The sequence below is a fragment of the Mesoplodon densirostris genome, chromosome 19, assembly GCF_025265405.1.
Source record: "Mesoplodon densirostris isolate mMesDen1 chromosome 19, mMesDen1 primary haplotype, whole genome shotgun sequence".
NCBI lineage: Eukaryota > Metazoa > Chordata > Mammalia > Artiodactyla > Ziphiidae > Mesoplodon > Mesoplodon densirostris.
Window position 1 is genome coordinate 31395839 of NC_082679.1, and position 14665 is coordinate 31410503.

At 47.4% G+C, this 14665-nt stretch overlaps 1 protein-coding gene across 1 annotated transcript in view; it reads left to right on the forward strand.

The window, feature by feature from the left end:
• The window catches only part of C19H16orf78 (chromosome 19 C16orf78 homolog), an 85890-nt gene that overhangs the window by 61366 nt on the left and 9859 nt on the right, over positions 1–14665 (forward strand). Inside the window, 3 exon segments of the mRNA XM_060083154.1 lie at positions 5726–5867; positions 9676–9789; positions 10320–10455. Coding sequence (XP_059939137.1) covers positions 5726–5867; positions 9676–9789; positions 10320–10455 — 392 coding nt within the window.

Genomic DNA, 14665 nt, shown 5'->3' on the forward strand with positions numbered 1-14665 from the left:
CCAACACCATACACAAAACTCAACTCAAAATGGATTAAAGGCTTTCTATTTCTTTTGTACCACTGCTCCTAATGTCTTTTTATTAAAACCTTAATGAACATCATGTCACTAAATTGCCTTGCAATTTGTTTCAAGAAGTACTATTTGGTGGGGTGGGGGGGGAGGGGGAGGGCATTGTTCTCCATGCCACCACCAAATTCCCAAGCTTCATTTCTTTCACCCAACCCTCAACTCAATCCCAGGTCCAATCTGGACTTGGTATCCAGGCCTGCTGGCAAGAGTGCTCTATTTGATGCTGTTTCTATATATGCAGGGTGTCTTCCTGACTTTCTCCAGCTCAGCCTGCCCACTCTCCTCCCCACCTGCCCCTATTTCTGTACACGTCACTTAGAGGTACCTGGCCCCTCAGAAGCATTCAAGAGATGATTGTTGAATGAATGAGCTTTCTAAAGCAACAAAACATCCCTGTACTTTCATTCCCTGGTTCCAAACTAGTCCCCCACTCCCTGTCCCCAGGTTTCCACTCTTTAGACACACAGAGTATTACCTCCCCGTACAACTCCATGCTCTGGTCGGTGCAGTTCCCTCCATCTGAATGTAATTTTCCTATTGTCAAAATCCTCTGCAAAATCCTTTAAGACCTATCTAGCTCTAATACTTCCTGAGTGGAGTTTTCTCTCATCCCCCAAAGCAGACTTTACCATGCCCTCCCTTGTGCTCTCACAACACATTTTGTAATGTCACTACTGCACCCTCTCCCCTGTATTAGCTATTCATATCACACAAAAGATTTTGATTGCGAGTAACAGGAAACACAACTTAGGCTGAGTTACACATTAAAAGTCTGAAAAGCTCAGACACTGGTTCAATTTTTCAGTGTCTCTTGGCTCTGCCCTGCTCTTTGAATGGGGTTCATCCTCATGGTATCTTCCCTCCCTCATCAGAACAAAATGGCCACGACCATTCCAGGCTTTACATCCAAATGCCCCACCATTCACAGAGAGTCTGTTTCCTCACATCTCTAGCAAAAGCGTCCCATTCTATGCTGATTGGGCCCCTACTGTGCCAATCATGGTAGCCTGGGGAAGGCCACATATTGATTGGCTCAGACCAATCTGCTCCCTTCCCTCAAATTGGAGCAGTGTTTACTCACCCAAACTACAAGGGGCAGCAGTGGAGGGAGCATGGGGAGACACAACAGTGCCCACCAGCCTTTGTAAATGTCTCCCTAAGGAAACAACAAGCTCCATGAGGGCAGGGACTGACTCTAATTAATCTCTGGGTCCTCCTTCCTCAGTGCCCAGCACGGTGCTTGGCACCAGAGACACATGTGTAAACGTTCCGTGATTTGAACACCCTCCTGTCCCATGAGATGATCCTCTAGGACCTGGGTGGCCTGGCCTCTGGTCTCTCAAAATGACAGTGATGGCTGTCAGATGACCTAGAGCACTAATACTTATGTCCACAAGAGTAGAGTTCTGCTACCCCAATTTCAACCTCAGAATGGGGTTTCTAGAAACATGTGACCTCTACTGAAGATTTGGGGAAGAGAAACCTAGGATGAAGAAGCCTGAGATTAGGCGCCAGGTATTGTCCATTCACTCGCTTGCTCATTCACTCACCTGCTCACTGTACTGATGCCTACTTATCGTTGCCTCCCCAGCCCACAGCCCCTGCTGAATGGGGACAGACCGTGTGACTGTACCCTGCCTGCTTCCACCCATCCTAACCATTCTTGATTGATTACAATAGATCATTTCATTGGTTTTCAGTGGAGTTGTACCATTCCCTCAGAGGTGTTTGGAAAACTGGGGAGGCTTGTCTTCTATTTTTGTTGAGACCACACATTAAAATATTGACATACACCCAAAGGAAGACTATATTTTTTTAATTTCTCTTTTTTGTTGTTGTTGTTTGGAGGATTATAGTAATTTTTTAAAATATGTGTATTTTATTGCAAGATAGCAAAGGGGGTCTTCCAAATGTGTTATGTAAAGTGTGCATTGGCAGGGGACTTCTGCCTCTGGGTGAGTGAGAATATGGTAAATCCTCTCCCCAAAATGCAATTATAAAGCTGGGCAAAATTGATCAAAACAAGCATGCAGCACTCTGGACATCAACCAAAGACATACAACAATTAGAACAGCATTTGTGCTTGAGAACTGGAAATTTGGGCAATAACAGTGAGAATCTATGGCATTCTAGCCGGAGGCGGCTCCCATTTCCCTCCTCCCAGTTCAGTCAGAAGGGAGGTTCCACCAAGGTGGGGCAGTTTCTCTGGTTTGGTTAAAGGGTGCTCACTGGATTTGGATCAGACAGCAGCACCCACTCTTGGCAGCCTTGTTGATTTAAGTGAAAATCTCCAAGTCAGAAAAGCAGGTAGGCCAACAACTCCACTGGACAAATGTTGTAGTTGTGTTTGGACATATATATTTCTGGCTAAAGCTGCATGCATGCACCACAGAAACTAGAAAGGGCTCAATCAAGCCACAGGCTCCTGGCCAGCCCTGAGGCTGTGAATGTGTGTAAAGGAGACAAGAAAGAGCCCAGTAGAAAGTAAATGATAAGAACTGTGTGAAAATGGCCTGAATTTTGAATGTGCTCCTGGGATAGGCAGCTTCTAAAATGGTTCCCAATGATCCTCGCCTCTAGGATCAGTGCCCTGTGTAATCCTTCCTTTGGGTGTTGTCTGGACATAGTGACTTGCTTCTAATAAATAGAACATGGCAGAAGTGATAGATGTCACTTCCAAGTTTAGGTTAGAAAGGACTGACTTCTTTCTTGCTCTCATTCTCTCTTTAGTTCTTCTCCCTTGCTGTTCTGATGAAGCAAGCTGCCATGTTGTAAGCTTCCCTATGGAGAGGCACATGTCACAAAGAACTGAGGGTGGCCTTCTGCCAACAGCCAGCAAAGAAAGAACTCAGTTCAATGGACTGCAAGGAACCCAGTCCTGCCAACAACCAGATGATGAGCTTTGAAGTATATCCTTTCCCAGTCAAGTCTTTGGGGCCAATCAACCTGGCCAACAGCTTGAGTTTAGCTTGAGTCAGAGGACCCAGCTAAAGCACACTCAAAATCCTGACCCACAAAAACTGTGTGGTAGAAAATGCTTTTGTTTTAAGCAACTAAGCTTTGGGATGATCTGTCATGTAGCAACATGATAACTGATACAGCTCCCCTACCCACACACAGACTTATCAGCAGAGGACAGATAATTGAGGTGTTTGAGCACAATCTCTGTCCAATCTGATATGCAGGTGTAGACACAGAGACAATGCTTAGGAAGCTAGACTTAAATATACAAACAAGAATATAAATAATTTAATCAGAACTTCAGCAGCTTCATACCATAGGGAAGACAGGATTCCCAGATTCCCAGACAGGGATTGTCTGATTCGCAGAGCCTGAGGAAGTTACTTTAAAAATAAACAAATGAAAAAACAGTAACAATAAACCTTGGGGGCAGAGGGGTGAATCAGAATCTAAAGTTATTACTATACTTTTTAAATGTCCAATTGTCAACAAAAAGAAATTACAAGTTATACAAAGAAACAGGAAAGTGTGACATATACTCAGAAAACCAGCTGTCAGTAGAAACTGAGTGTTCCCAGACGTTGAATTGAAAGACTTTAAATACCTATTAAAATATGGTCAAAGAACTAAAGTAAACCATGTTTTAAATTTTAAATGAAAGCTTGACAACAATGAATCAACAAAGAGAGATTCTAAATAAGGAGAAAGAAATTATTTTTTTAAAGGGGATATTCTGGGTTTGAACAGTACAATTGAAATGAAAATTAGACTAGAAAGGCTCAGCATCAGATTATACATGGCAGAGGAAAGAAGGTTGAACCTGAAGATAGACTGATAGAAATTATCCAATCTGAAGAACAGAGAAGAGAAAAATTGAAGAAAAATGAACAAAGCTTTAGAGACCAGAGGGACAACATTAAGCCTGCCAACAGATGTATAATGGGAGTCCAGAAATAGAGAAAAGGGCAGGAAAAAAGTAATGGAAAAGAAAATGACCAACATCTTCCAGAATTTAATGTCTTTAATGTATTTAAAGACATTAAATACATATCCAAAAAATTCAACAAATCGCAAGTGGGATAAATACAAAGAGATTCACACCTAGACTCATCATAACAGACATTTGAAAGATAAAAACAGAGAAAAATCTGCAAGAGAAAAATGACATATATGCAGGAGAGTAACAATATGATTAGCAGCTGACTTCCCACATAAAACAACAAAAGGCAGAAGAGAATGAAATAACACATCAAAGTGCTGTAAAAAAAATGGTTAACCAAAAATTCTATTATCCAGCAAATTTTTCTTCAGAAATGAAGGCAAAAATAAAAGCACTTCTACATACACAAAGACTAAAGAATTCGTTGCTAAAATCCTGCAAATATATTGTAAAACAAATGAAGCCAGATACAAAAGACTACTTGTGTATGATGTATGATTCTACTTATATAAAACCCCAACAGACAAAAGAAATCTATGAAATTAGAAGTCAGAGTAGTGCTTACCTTTGGAGGGAGGTAGTGACTAGCAGGGACCATAAGGAGGAATTTCTGGAGCATTAGTTACTTGTGATTCTGGCACACTTCTTCATATAGTTTCCATCAAAAAAGTTTACTAAAACAAAAAAGGAAGCTTGATCATGTCACTCCCTCCCCTACGTTTGATTCCCTTTATTGTTTTCCCTTTGCTTCCCTTTCCTTCCCAGTCTCAGCAAACCTGTGACGTCCAAGGTGCTCTCTGGTCCAGCCTCTGCCCACCTCTCCAGCATCATTTCTCATTACCTAGTACACTAGCCACCTTGGCCTTCTGTTATTCCTCATGCGTTCCCTGCTTCCATCCTGCCACAGGGCCTTTGCACATGCTTGTCCCCCTGGTCCAGAGCCCCATTGAGACCAGCTTACCCTTTAACTCCAGCCACTCCCCAAGTATGATCTGCTCACTACCCATCCAAGTCTAGTTCTTTTGTTTTGTTTAGTTCTTAGAATTATATTCCTTTCCTTCAGAGCACTCATCTTCATTTGTCATTATGGATTCACAGGGTAATTATTTGACTGCTGTTTTGTCTTTCTCACTAGCCCATAAGTTTTAGAAGTTCTGACTATGTTTTTATCTTGTGTTGTATCTCCAGCACCATGCCTGGCACATAGTAGGCATCTGATAACTATCTGTTCAATGACTATAAAACTAATTAAGGCTATACAAATCTTGATTCTAATTAGAGCACATTGTGGAAAGCCTACCAGACTAAGAAATTTTAGATTTTTTTTATAAGCTACAAGGAGTCATTGAAGGTTTTGGAGAAGAGATATGTGAGCTGAGCTTTGTTTTAATAAGATCTCTGTAGAAATGGAGGTGGAGAGCCCATAAAGGAGGCTGTGGCAGAGTCCAAGTGATGGACAGTGCCTAAAGAGGGACAGTGGCCATGAGGGGAAACCAGTGTCTTGCTCCACTCTGACCCCCATGGACAGCCTGACAGTGACCTCACCATCACCCTCTGAATCTCCTACCCTTAAAGGTTAATATCCCGGCTCCAGCCTAACGCTGCCCTTTATGTTCACATTTATGTTCACATCTAGGGGACAAAACCCTACCATCTGAGTCATCCAGGCCAGCAACCAGAGGCAAAGGGTTCAACAAAGCAAGAGTGTGCCACCTTTCCGCCCAAGGCATGACCAAGGCTCCATGATGACAGAGCAATCAGAGGACCTGAGGATTCCCTGCCCACAGAGAGGAAGCATGTGTGGAGGACGGCCGAGGAGAGGCGGATGTTAGACCTCGCGCGGGTGTTGGAGTGGCTGGAGCGGAGGCAGGGGAAGAAGAAGCAAGCTCTCCAGGTGTGTACTGTCAAAGAAAATGTGCAAGGAAGCCTTCATTCGAGACTACTACCGTATGACGTGATGGGGTGGGGGAGGGTTTGCAGCACTGGGGTGAACCAGTAGAAAAGCACCAGAGGACATGGGGAGAGATTGTCGCTGTGATCAGGCCATCCTTGTTGGCTAATTATCCCTATGTAGTTAGGCTCCTACCCTCCCACAGAGACTGGGAGGTGGGAATGCTATCTCTCCTGATGATTGCATTTCAAAGGGATGGCTCCCAAGCTCTGGAGAAAAGCATTCCTGGATTATAAAACTGGGCAAGAGGCTGGGAGAAGGTTTACATCTCAAAGGGGCAGAGAAAGAATTTGCAGGTGTAAATTGTCTAAAGGAATTGTTCTAGGAAAAGGGAGGTCAAGGTCCTAGAGTCAGGAAGAAACCTACCTAGTTTAGTCGAGGTGAAGGGACCTTAAAGACATCTTGGTCAGTGTTGGAGAAGGGCTGAGAGGCAATAGTTTCTAGTGTCTTGATGATCTAAGAATGGGTCCTCCCACTGTTCCCAGGCACTTCTATCCACATGATGGTCCCAGGGTCAGAGGGCATTCTCCACCTCCACTATCCCGACTGGGACTCCTGCTAACATACCTCTTCCTTTCTATCCTGCATTAGAACTAGTTGTAACTGCCTGTCTTAGTCCATTTGGGCTGCTACAACCAAATACCATAGACCAGGTGGTTTAGAAACAACAGAAATTTCTTTCTTACAGATCTAGAGGTTGGGAAGTCCCAGATCAAGGTGCCAGCAGATTTGGTGTCTGATGAAGGCCTGCTTCATGGTTCATAGATGGCTGCCTCCTTGCTATATCCTGATAAAGAGGAAGAGTCAGGAGAGCTCTCAGGGGCCTCTTTTTTAAGGCCCTAGTCCCATTTATGAGGGCTCCACCCTCTGACATAACAACCTCCTGAAGTCCCCACCTCCTGACACCATCACAATAAGGAGTTAGGATTTCAGCATAGGAATTTAGAGGAACACAGACATTCAGTCTGTAGCACCACCCTTTCCTCTTTCTCCTGGAACTATGACAACCAATTTTGCCCCAGTTTCCCCCAGAGTTCCACTCTGGGCCCATCGTCTACAGAAAATTAGGCCATGTCCTTGGAAAGTGGTCTCCTCTGCACAGGATGCCACCTAATCTTGACTCCCCCGGCTCCCAGAGAAAAATGGGTGAAAATGGCATTACTAAGGACAATGATACCTTTTATTAAGCATTTTCTGTGTGCCAGGCCCTGTGCTTACTGCAATGAGTTGTCTGGTCAACTGCTCCCAGCAAGGCTACAAGGTAGGCACCATTCTTACCACCAGCTGAAGGATAAGAAGCTGAGATGAAGAGGAATAATTTGCTTGAGTTCACAAAGCTAGTGAGGGGCCGAGCCAGGGCTCAAACTCAGATTTATCCAGTTTCCAAGCTCGTGGGCTGTCAGGCCCACACACCATCACCACCTCCCCTTCTCCTGCTTCTCCCAGTTCAGCGACCCCTGCCTTTCAGGGGAGCTCCTGTTCTGGTTATGTGCTTACTTATCAATTATAGTCAGAGAGACCTGGAGTGCCAGTTCCAGCAGATACGCGTAAACACATCTGACAGACATATTTTACTCTAAGGCGTTAGTGATTTACCTACCCTCCCCCTTCCCCCCATTTTTAGGCCTCTCAGAAATCATTTGCAGAAATCATATTCAGTTCTATGATGAATATGTTTGATCCCATCTCTTTATACTAAGAGTATATTCCTTTTTTAACATTTTTATTGGAGTATAGTTGATTTACAATGTTGTATTATTTTCAGGAGTACAGCAAAGTGAATCAGTTATACATATACATATATCCACTCTTTTTTTTAGATTCTTTTCCCCATATTGGCCATTACAGAGTATTAAGTAGAGTTCCCTGTGCTATATAGCAGGTTCTTATTAGTTATCTATTTTATATACGGTAGCGTGTATATGTCAAGCCCAATCTCCCAATGTATCCCTCCCCCTCTTTATCCCCTGGTAACCATCAGTTTGTTTTCTACATCTGTGACTCTACTTCGTTTTTGTAAGTAAGTTCATTTGTACCGTTTTTTTAGATTCCACATATAAGCGATATCATATGATATTTGTCTCATAAGATTATACTCTAATAATGTTTTTACAGCTTTACCTTGTATGTGGCTTTTATTGTAAATAAGTTTGGACCCAGGCAGGGAACAATTTAATTTGAAAATACAGTTAAATCTTCAAGCATCATTACCCTTGCCAGGAGCGTTTGTATTTTGAAAGAAGCTCCTGAGAGAGAGGGTGATGCTTCCGTGGCCCGTCTCGTATGGCAGGTGGAGGGGAACCCTTTAGTGAAGATGGTTGGAGGGGTGCTGTCTGCAGCCTCCTCTCCCTTCTCCTGGCAATCCAGGCTTTTCTCCACTTCAGCACGATTATGGAGCTACCCAGAGGGCTGTGCCCCTTGTGATTCATTTGCCATCCATGAAGACCCCTGAGGTTCAAAGTCTCAGCTACAGAGGCCACTGAATCGTGGCTATTGCAGTTTCCTTGGGTCTGTGGTATCACCACATCCATTCCACTCAGCTTCCTCCAAAAATGGGGGCTGGTAGCTACTCAGGTGACTCTTGAGGAGAGGCTGAGGGTTGAGAGGAGAAGGTGGGAGGTGGGCCACCCCCGGGGAAGTTGGCCTTAGCCTCTCTCTAATCACCCTGCAGCATCAGCCCTGGCCCCAGCTTGCGCCTCTTCCCCCAACTAAGCTAAACAAAACCCCAAAGTTGAGTAGCACCCCATCCTTTGACGGCCTTAAGCAGGACCTTGGACAGCTTCCTTCCACACATCCAGATGGCTTATCAAAACCCTCCTTCCGCCCATACTGTGTCGCTAACATTCATGGAAGACTTAGCACTTCTGTGCAGTGATTCATGTATTTCCCACTATAACCCTAGGAAGTAGGTTCTGCTATCGTCCCCGTCCCCAGAGAGAGCCGTCCCTTGCCCAAGGTTGCTCAGCCACTCAGCCATAGAGCAGGGTTGCAAGCCGGGCCGTCAGCCCTGGAGACCAGTCTCAGCCATCACCCCGTGACTCCGACACCCTACGGCGCACCCGAAGAGAAGACCTAGTTGATTCAGCTTCCCCACGATGCTCCAGCGCCCCATGCCCACCCCTTAGAGATGGGCCTGGATGTGCGTCTGTGGGCCCCTCCCCCGATGGGCCCTGGTGCTCCCTAAGGAGACTTACTCTCTCCCTGGGTGTTCCTGGGGGCAGCTTTCAGGGCTGAGCACATGTGCTCTGAATGGACTTGCATGTGCCTGACCTTCCTTTCCCAGCAGGCAGACAGGAGCACCCGGGGAAATAGAAAGGCAGGAGGCATTGTGATCACAGCTCTGGGAGGACAAGGCGGTGTTGGAGCGGGGCAAGGAGAGGAGGGGTTCTGGGCAGAGGGGGCAGCCCTGGCTGGGCTTGAAGACTGGAGGTCGCAGTAGGGAAGTGGCAGCGAGAGAGGCCATCTGAGGGCCAGAAGGAATACCTACCAGGCTGGGGCAGGGGGCCCTCACGTGGAGGGCGATAGTGATGGATTTTGAGGTGGAGAGGGACAGCCAGACCTGGAGTTGGAAGATCATCCTGGGGGTGGTGTGATATGGACACCGGGTGCGTCAGGAGGCAGAGGGGCTGCGAGGGGGAACGGGAGCGCCAGAGTGGGTGCGAAAGCTGGGGGGCACCTTCCACTCTGCAGGGTGCAGGGCTGGTCTGTGCCCAGTGGGCCAGCCACAGGGTTTTTCTCCCTGTTCTTTCAGAAGAACAAACCCAAGGTGGTGACGCTCTCTGCAGCACCTGTGAAGGCAGAAAAGAAAGCCAAAAATGTCCAGAAACAGCGGGGAGGGAACCACCAGGTGGCATTCTCTAAGCAGGTGACACGGCCCCACCACGGTCTCCACGTGAAGGAGGGGCCCCCACTCTGCTCCTGCGCGGGATCGGCTACTTTTTTTTAAATTTAAAGCTCTAAAATTCACTCCTGCCCCCACACTAGCACCCAAATGGATTCCCTGCCCCCTCCACCCATCCAGCCCCCACCCAACACTCTGCACATCCCGGTGGGAAGACTTGCACCCCTGTGGTAGAGTTCATTCTTCCCGGGTGCCACCTCCCTCCCCTAAATCACTCAGGAGTGCCACTGGAAAGAGGAGACCGCCAGCGAAGGCTGTGGTTTCCAAGGTCCCTCATGGCCTCCCTCTGAGCTATAGGGACAGGAGGGAGGCCCTGGTGAGCAGACACCAGTGTGCATCCCTGTCCCAGTGTCCCGGCACCCAGAGCAGGACTCTCCTTAGGCCCCCTCGCCTGCCTTTCAGCAAGCCCTTGAACTTGCTCATTTCGGCAATGAAGGAGGCGGAGCCAGATCCCTGTTCTCTAGCCTGTAATGTCTCTCCAGCTCCCCTCCCAGGCCTCAGGGCAAAGCTCCAGAAAGGATGAGGAAGCCTCTGCTCTATACTGAAGCCTCTACAGAGTGGAAGCAAAGGGAAAATGCCTCAGCAGCATGACCCCGAGCAACTACCCCAAGGATGCACCTAGGAAATCTGGTAAGGGAAGCGCCTTGGTCCGGATGCCAGAACTGTCCTCAGAACTGCCCTCCTATCAGAGGGACCAAAAGCTCACAGCATCCTTAGGGCAGCACCATCCATGTCAACCCAATCTCTGTGTGTGCAGGAGCCCCACGTGACTGTTTGGGGAATCAGAGCGCAAGGGGGTGTGACCTGGACAGGAGGCGAGCGAATGTCAAGGCTCAGCTGGCACCAGGGTGTTCTCTTCTCAGGAAGCCAGTATAATGTCCCCCAGGTTCCTGAAGCCATTTTGGTGATATCAACCTCATGTCCAAATGATCTAATTAGTTTAGATGCTGTGACGATGTCAAGGTGCTACAGAAGGTACCACACCTGCTGGCTTGAAATCTGCCAGGCGATGCTTGCACCCAAGAAGAGGTGGGCTTGGGTTATGCCAGATACCTATTGCCAAGACTGCCTGAGTTCAAACCCCAGCCCCACCAATCGATAACAATTGTATATGAGATGTTATATAATCCCAAGCCACTCCAACTCTGGGGTCTAGTTTTCACATCCAGAAAATGAAACATAACATTACCTGCCTCACAGTATAGTTGTGGGTTGAGGCGCGGAACATACTTAGCCTGATACAGAGTAGGTGCTCAATAAATGTTAGCAAATGGTTATTTCTAAGTAAAACATTTTGCTAACGTTCTCTGGTGGTCTGTGTTGGAAAAACAGATGCATTTATTGGGCCTGGCCCCTTGGGATGGAGGCGTATGGTAAAAAAGAAATCTGGAAGGGATTCCAATTAGCCCAAAGGAAGAGGGGAAGGAGCCTTCAAGCAGGGGCTCGTTCTCCTGTACAAACTGCCCCCACTGTGCCCAAGAAAAGCTCTTTTTTTTCTATTTCATTGAAAAAGTCATTGTAACCAAACTGTAGTTACTTGCCTGTCAGAATTAAATATGATTGGCTCTAAATGCAAGGCAGGATCCTGGACTGAATCCTAAAATAGCTCTTCAGTGGAAAAACTGGTGAGACCCAAAAAAGCTCTGTAATGTGCCCATGTTAATTGCTTGTTCCCTGCTTATGTAAGATGTTAACATTAAGGGAAACTGAGTGAAGCGTGTATAGGAACTCTCTGTACCATCTTTGCAACTCTTCTGTAAATCTTAAAGAACTCCAAAATAGGGCCTCCCTGGTGGCGCAGTGGTTAAGAGTCCGCCTGCCGATGCAGGGGATACGGGTTCGTGCCCCGGTCTGGGAGGATCCCATATGCCGCGGAGCGGCTGGGCCCGTGAGCCATGGCCGCTGGGCCTGCGCATCCGGAGCCTGTGCTCCGCAACGGGAGAGGCCACAACAGTGAGAGGCCCACATACCGCAAAAAGAAAAAAAAAAAAAAAGAACTCCAAAATAAAAAGTTTATTTGAAAAGTAGAAAGAGGGCTTCCCTGGTGGTGCTGTGGTTAAGAATCCACCTGCCAATGCAGGGGACGCAGGTTCGAGCCCTGATCCGGGAAGATCCCACATGCTGCGGAACAACTAAGCCCATGCGCCACAACGACTGTGCTCTAGAGCCCACGAGCCACGACTACTGGGCTCGCGTGCCTAGAGCCCGTGCTCCGCAACAAGAGAAGCCACCGCAGTGAGAAGCCCGCGTACCGCAACAAAGAGTAGCCCCCGCTCACCGCAACTAGAGAAAGCACGAGCGCAGCAATGAAGACTCAATGCAGCCAAAAATAAAAAATAAATAAATTTTTTTTAAAAAGTAGAAAGAGATTGACTTATGTCCTGTGGGAAGCCCCACACCTTCCCCAAGTTTCCCGTCACTCTCAGTGTCCTGATCCTGCTGGGACCCTGAGCATCTCTAGGTCTCACTTCCAGTGGCTGTTTCCTTCTCCCGGCTCTCTGCCAACCCAAACACAGAACACATTCCCTTCACTTCTCCCCAAACCTTTCACATGAAGCCTTTATGTATAAGCAGACTTTACTGAAGGTTTCGGGCAACAAAGGGAAATAATTACATCACAGACTTACACAGCAAACATATTAGAAGTCGATTATGATCCCCTCTTGTTCTTCAAAATCCTTTGTCCCCTGCCACCAGATTTCCCTGGCTACATTTCCTGCAGGGGTGGCCTCCAGATGTTTTCCTCAACCCCAAGACTAGGGCTAGAGGCAGACAAGCCAGGTACCCAAGTCACAACATTTAAGGAGGTGCTCTCTCTCAGGTGCCAACCCTGCACTTTCATGAGCCTGAAAGCAAGCACCTCCTTAAATTTTGTCCCCTGGGTACCTCGTTTGTCTCACTCTAGTCCTGGTTCTGCTCAGCTCTCCCTCTTCTCTCTTTCCTCTCCCCTCCATTCCATCCTCTGCCTTCCTTGCCCCGCACATTCCCATTGGCTTCTTACATCAAGGGATCACTTTGTTTCCTTTGTTTCACTGTCTCATTCCACACTCAGTGTAATCTATCAAGATATTTTTCTAAACAAAGGCTGTTCCTTCCCTAAGAGAAACTCTCATGCAAGTCGATTCATTTTTTTCATTTCACGGAACAAGGACGCCAGCAGGGCAGGCTGACTCGCCAGCTATTTGGTCTTCTGCAGTTCCCCCTGCATCTGCCCAGCCCTGTCCCGCACAAAACCACCCTGTTGGAGAGCAGTCTTCCTTCTCCTAATGTAATACAACCAATGGCCACTGGGGGTCAGCAGGTGCTCATGCCCCTCAAGTGCAGCAGCTGCTCAGAGGTATCCAGGAACCACCTGGGCATCCAGGTGTGGCACCCAGGACTGAGTCAGGGCTGAGCCTGGGCACAGTAATGGGAACTTACTGCGAAGGCTGTCAGGAAGCCTGAAATGAGTGAGCAAGATCTGGTTTGGGAGTGAAGATCAAGACAAAGCAGCCTCTAGGAAGGGCGTAGAGGCAGTTAAGGGCTAAAGCAGGAGTCTAAGAGGGGATAAGTGTAGATCAAGGAAAAGTATTCTAGACCAGAACATCTGTTTCTAACCTCCTTCAGCCCCACTCAGCACCCAAATCATTAGCGTCATTTTAAAGAACCAGATCCCCTGTGTGTCCCAAGTTCCCTGTCGGAAGAGTAAGCTATTTCCACTCTCCACGTCATGGTCCTGTGTGACCTGGTGGGCGTGACCATCAAACATTCCCCACCACCTTCGGGACTGGAATGTGACAACTCAGCCTGTGCAATCACACCCACTCCTGCTCTTCTGTGTTTTCAGTGTTGTGATGGCCACAAAATCAGGATCTGCAAAACGTTGTGAGTGTTCTGAATGAATGATATTAACTGTCCCTGGCTCCAGAACACCGAAGCTAATAGAAACAACAGTGACAACACCCATGTGGAATACTTTTGCTTTTCAGAGCAGACTGTTTCGCCTTTGTCACCTCACCTAATTTTCACAAAAACTCCCACTCAGGGCTTCCCTGGTGGCGCAGTGGTTGAGAGTCCGCCTGCCGATGCAGGGGACGCGGGTTCGTGCCCTGGTCCAGGAGGATCCCACATGCCGCGGAGCGGCTGGGCCCGTGAGCCATGGCCGCTGAGCCTGCACATCCGGAGCCTGTGCTCCGCAACAGGAGAGGCCACAACAGTGAGAGGCCCGCGTACCGCAAAAAAAAAAAAAAAAACACACTTCCACTCACTTCCTTTAAACTGCTGAAATGCCCCTGTCCCTCCACTGATTACCATTTGGCACATTCAGGATGCCACAGCCTGCGGCCACTCCCTTCTCCTCCATTGCCTCTCCTCCCTTGAATTCCCTGAGCACACTTTCTTCTACTTTCTTTCCTCTTTCACCACCCTCTCCTGGTCCCCTCTGAGGGCTCACCCATAAATGTTGATTCCTTGTCCCCCTCCCAGTACAGCCTCTAGGTCAGCCCAACCCAGACTCAAGGCAGCAAGAGATCCATATGGCTAAGCTGAAGCTGCGGTCTTGGGTCACCTCACTTTCGTGAATAAAGGGTGCAAATATTCCCATTTGGTGGGCTTCTTTCCCCTGCTTCATCTGATTTCCATAAGGCTTCTCTGACCCACACATAATTTCCACTTAAATTTATTAACCTCATATATTTCTAACTTGCTACTAACCAACCTTCCCTTCTTTCCCCCTTCCCAGACCTAAATTTCCCCTCTGAACTCCCCACTGATCAGTACTGCCATTCCCATCCCATTATACGAGTTTCCTGGCTGATTCTATCCAAAGGAGTGGCTTTCACCACTGTCTAGTGAATTCCAA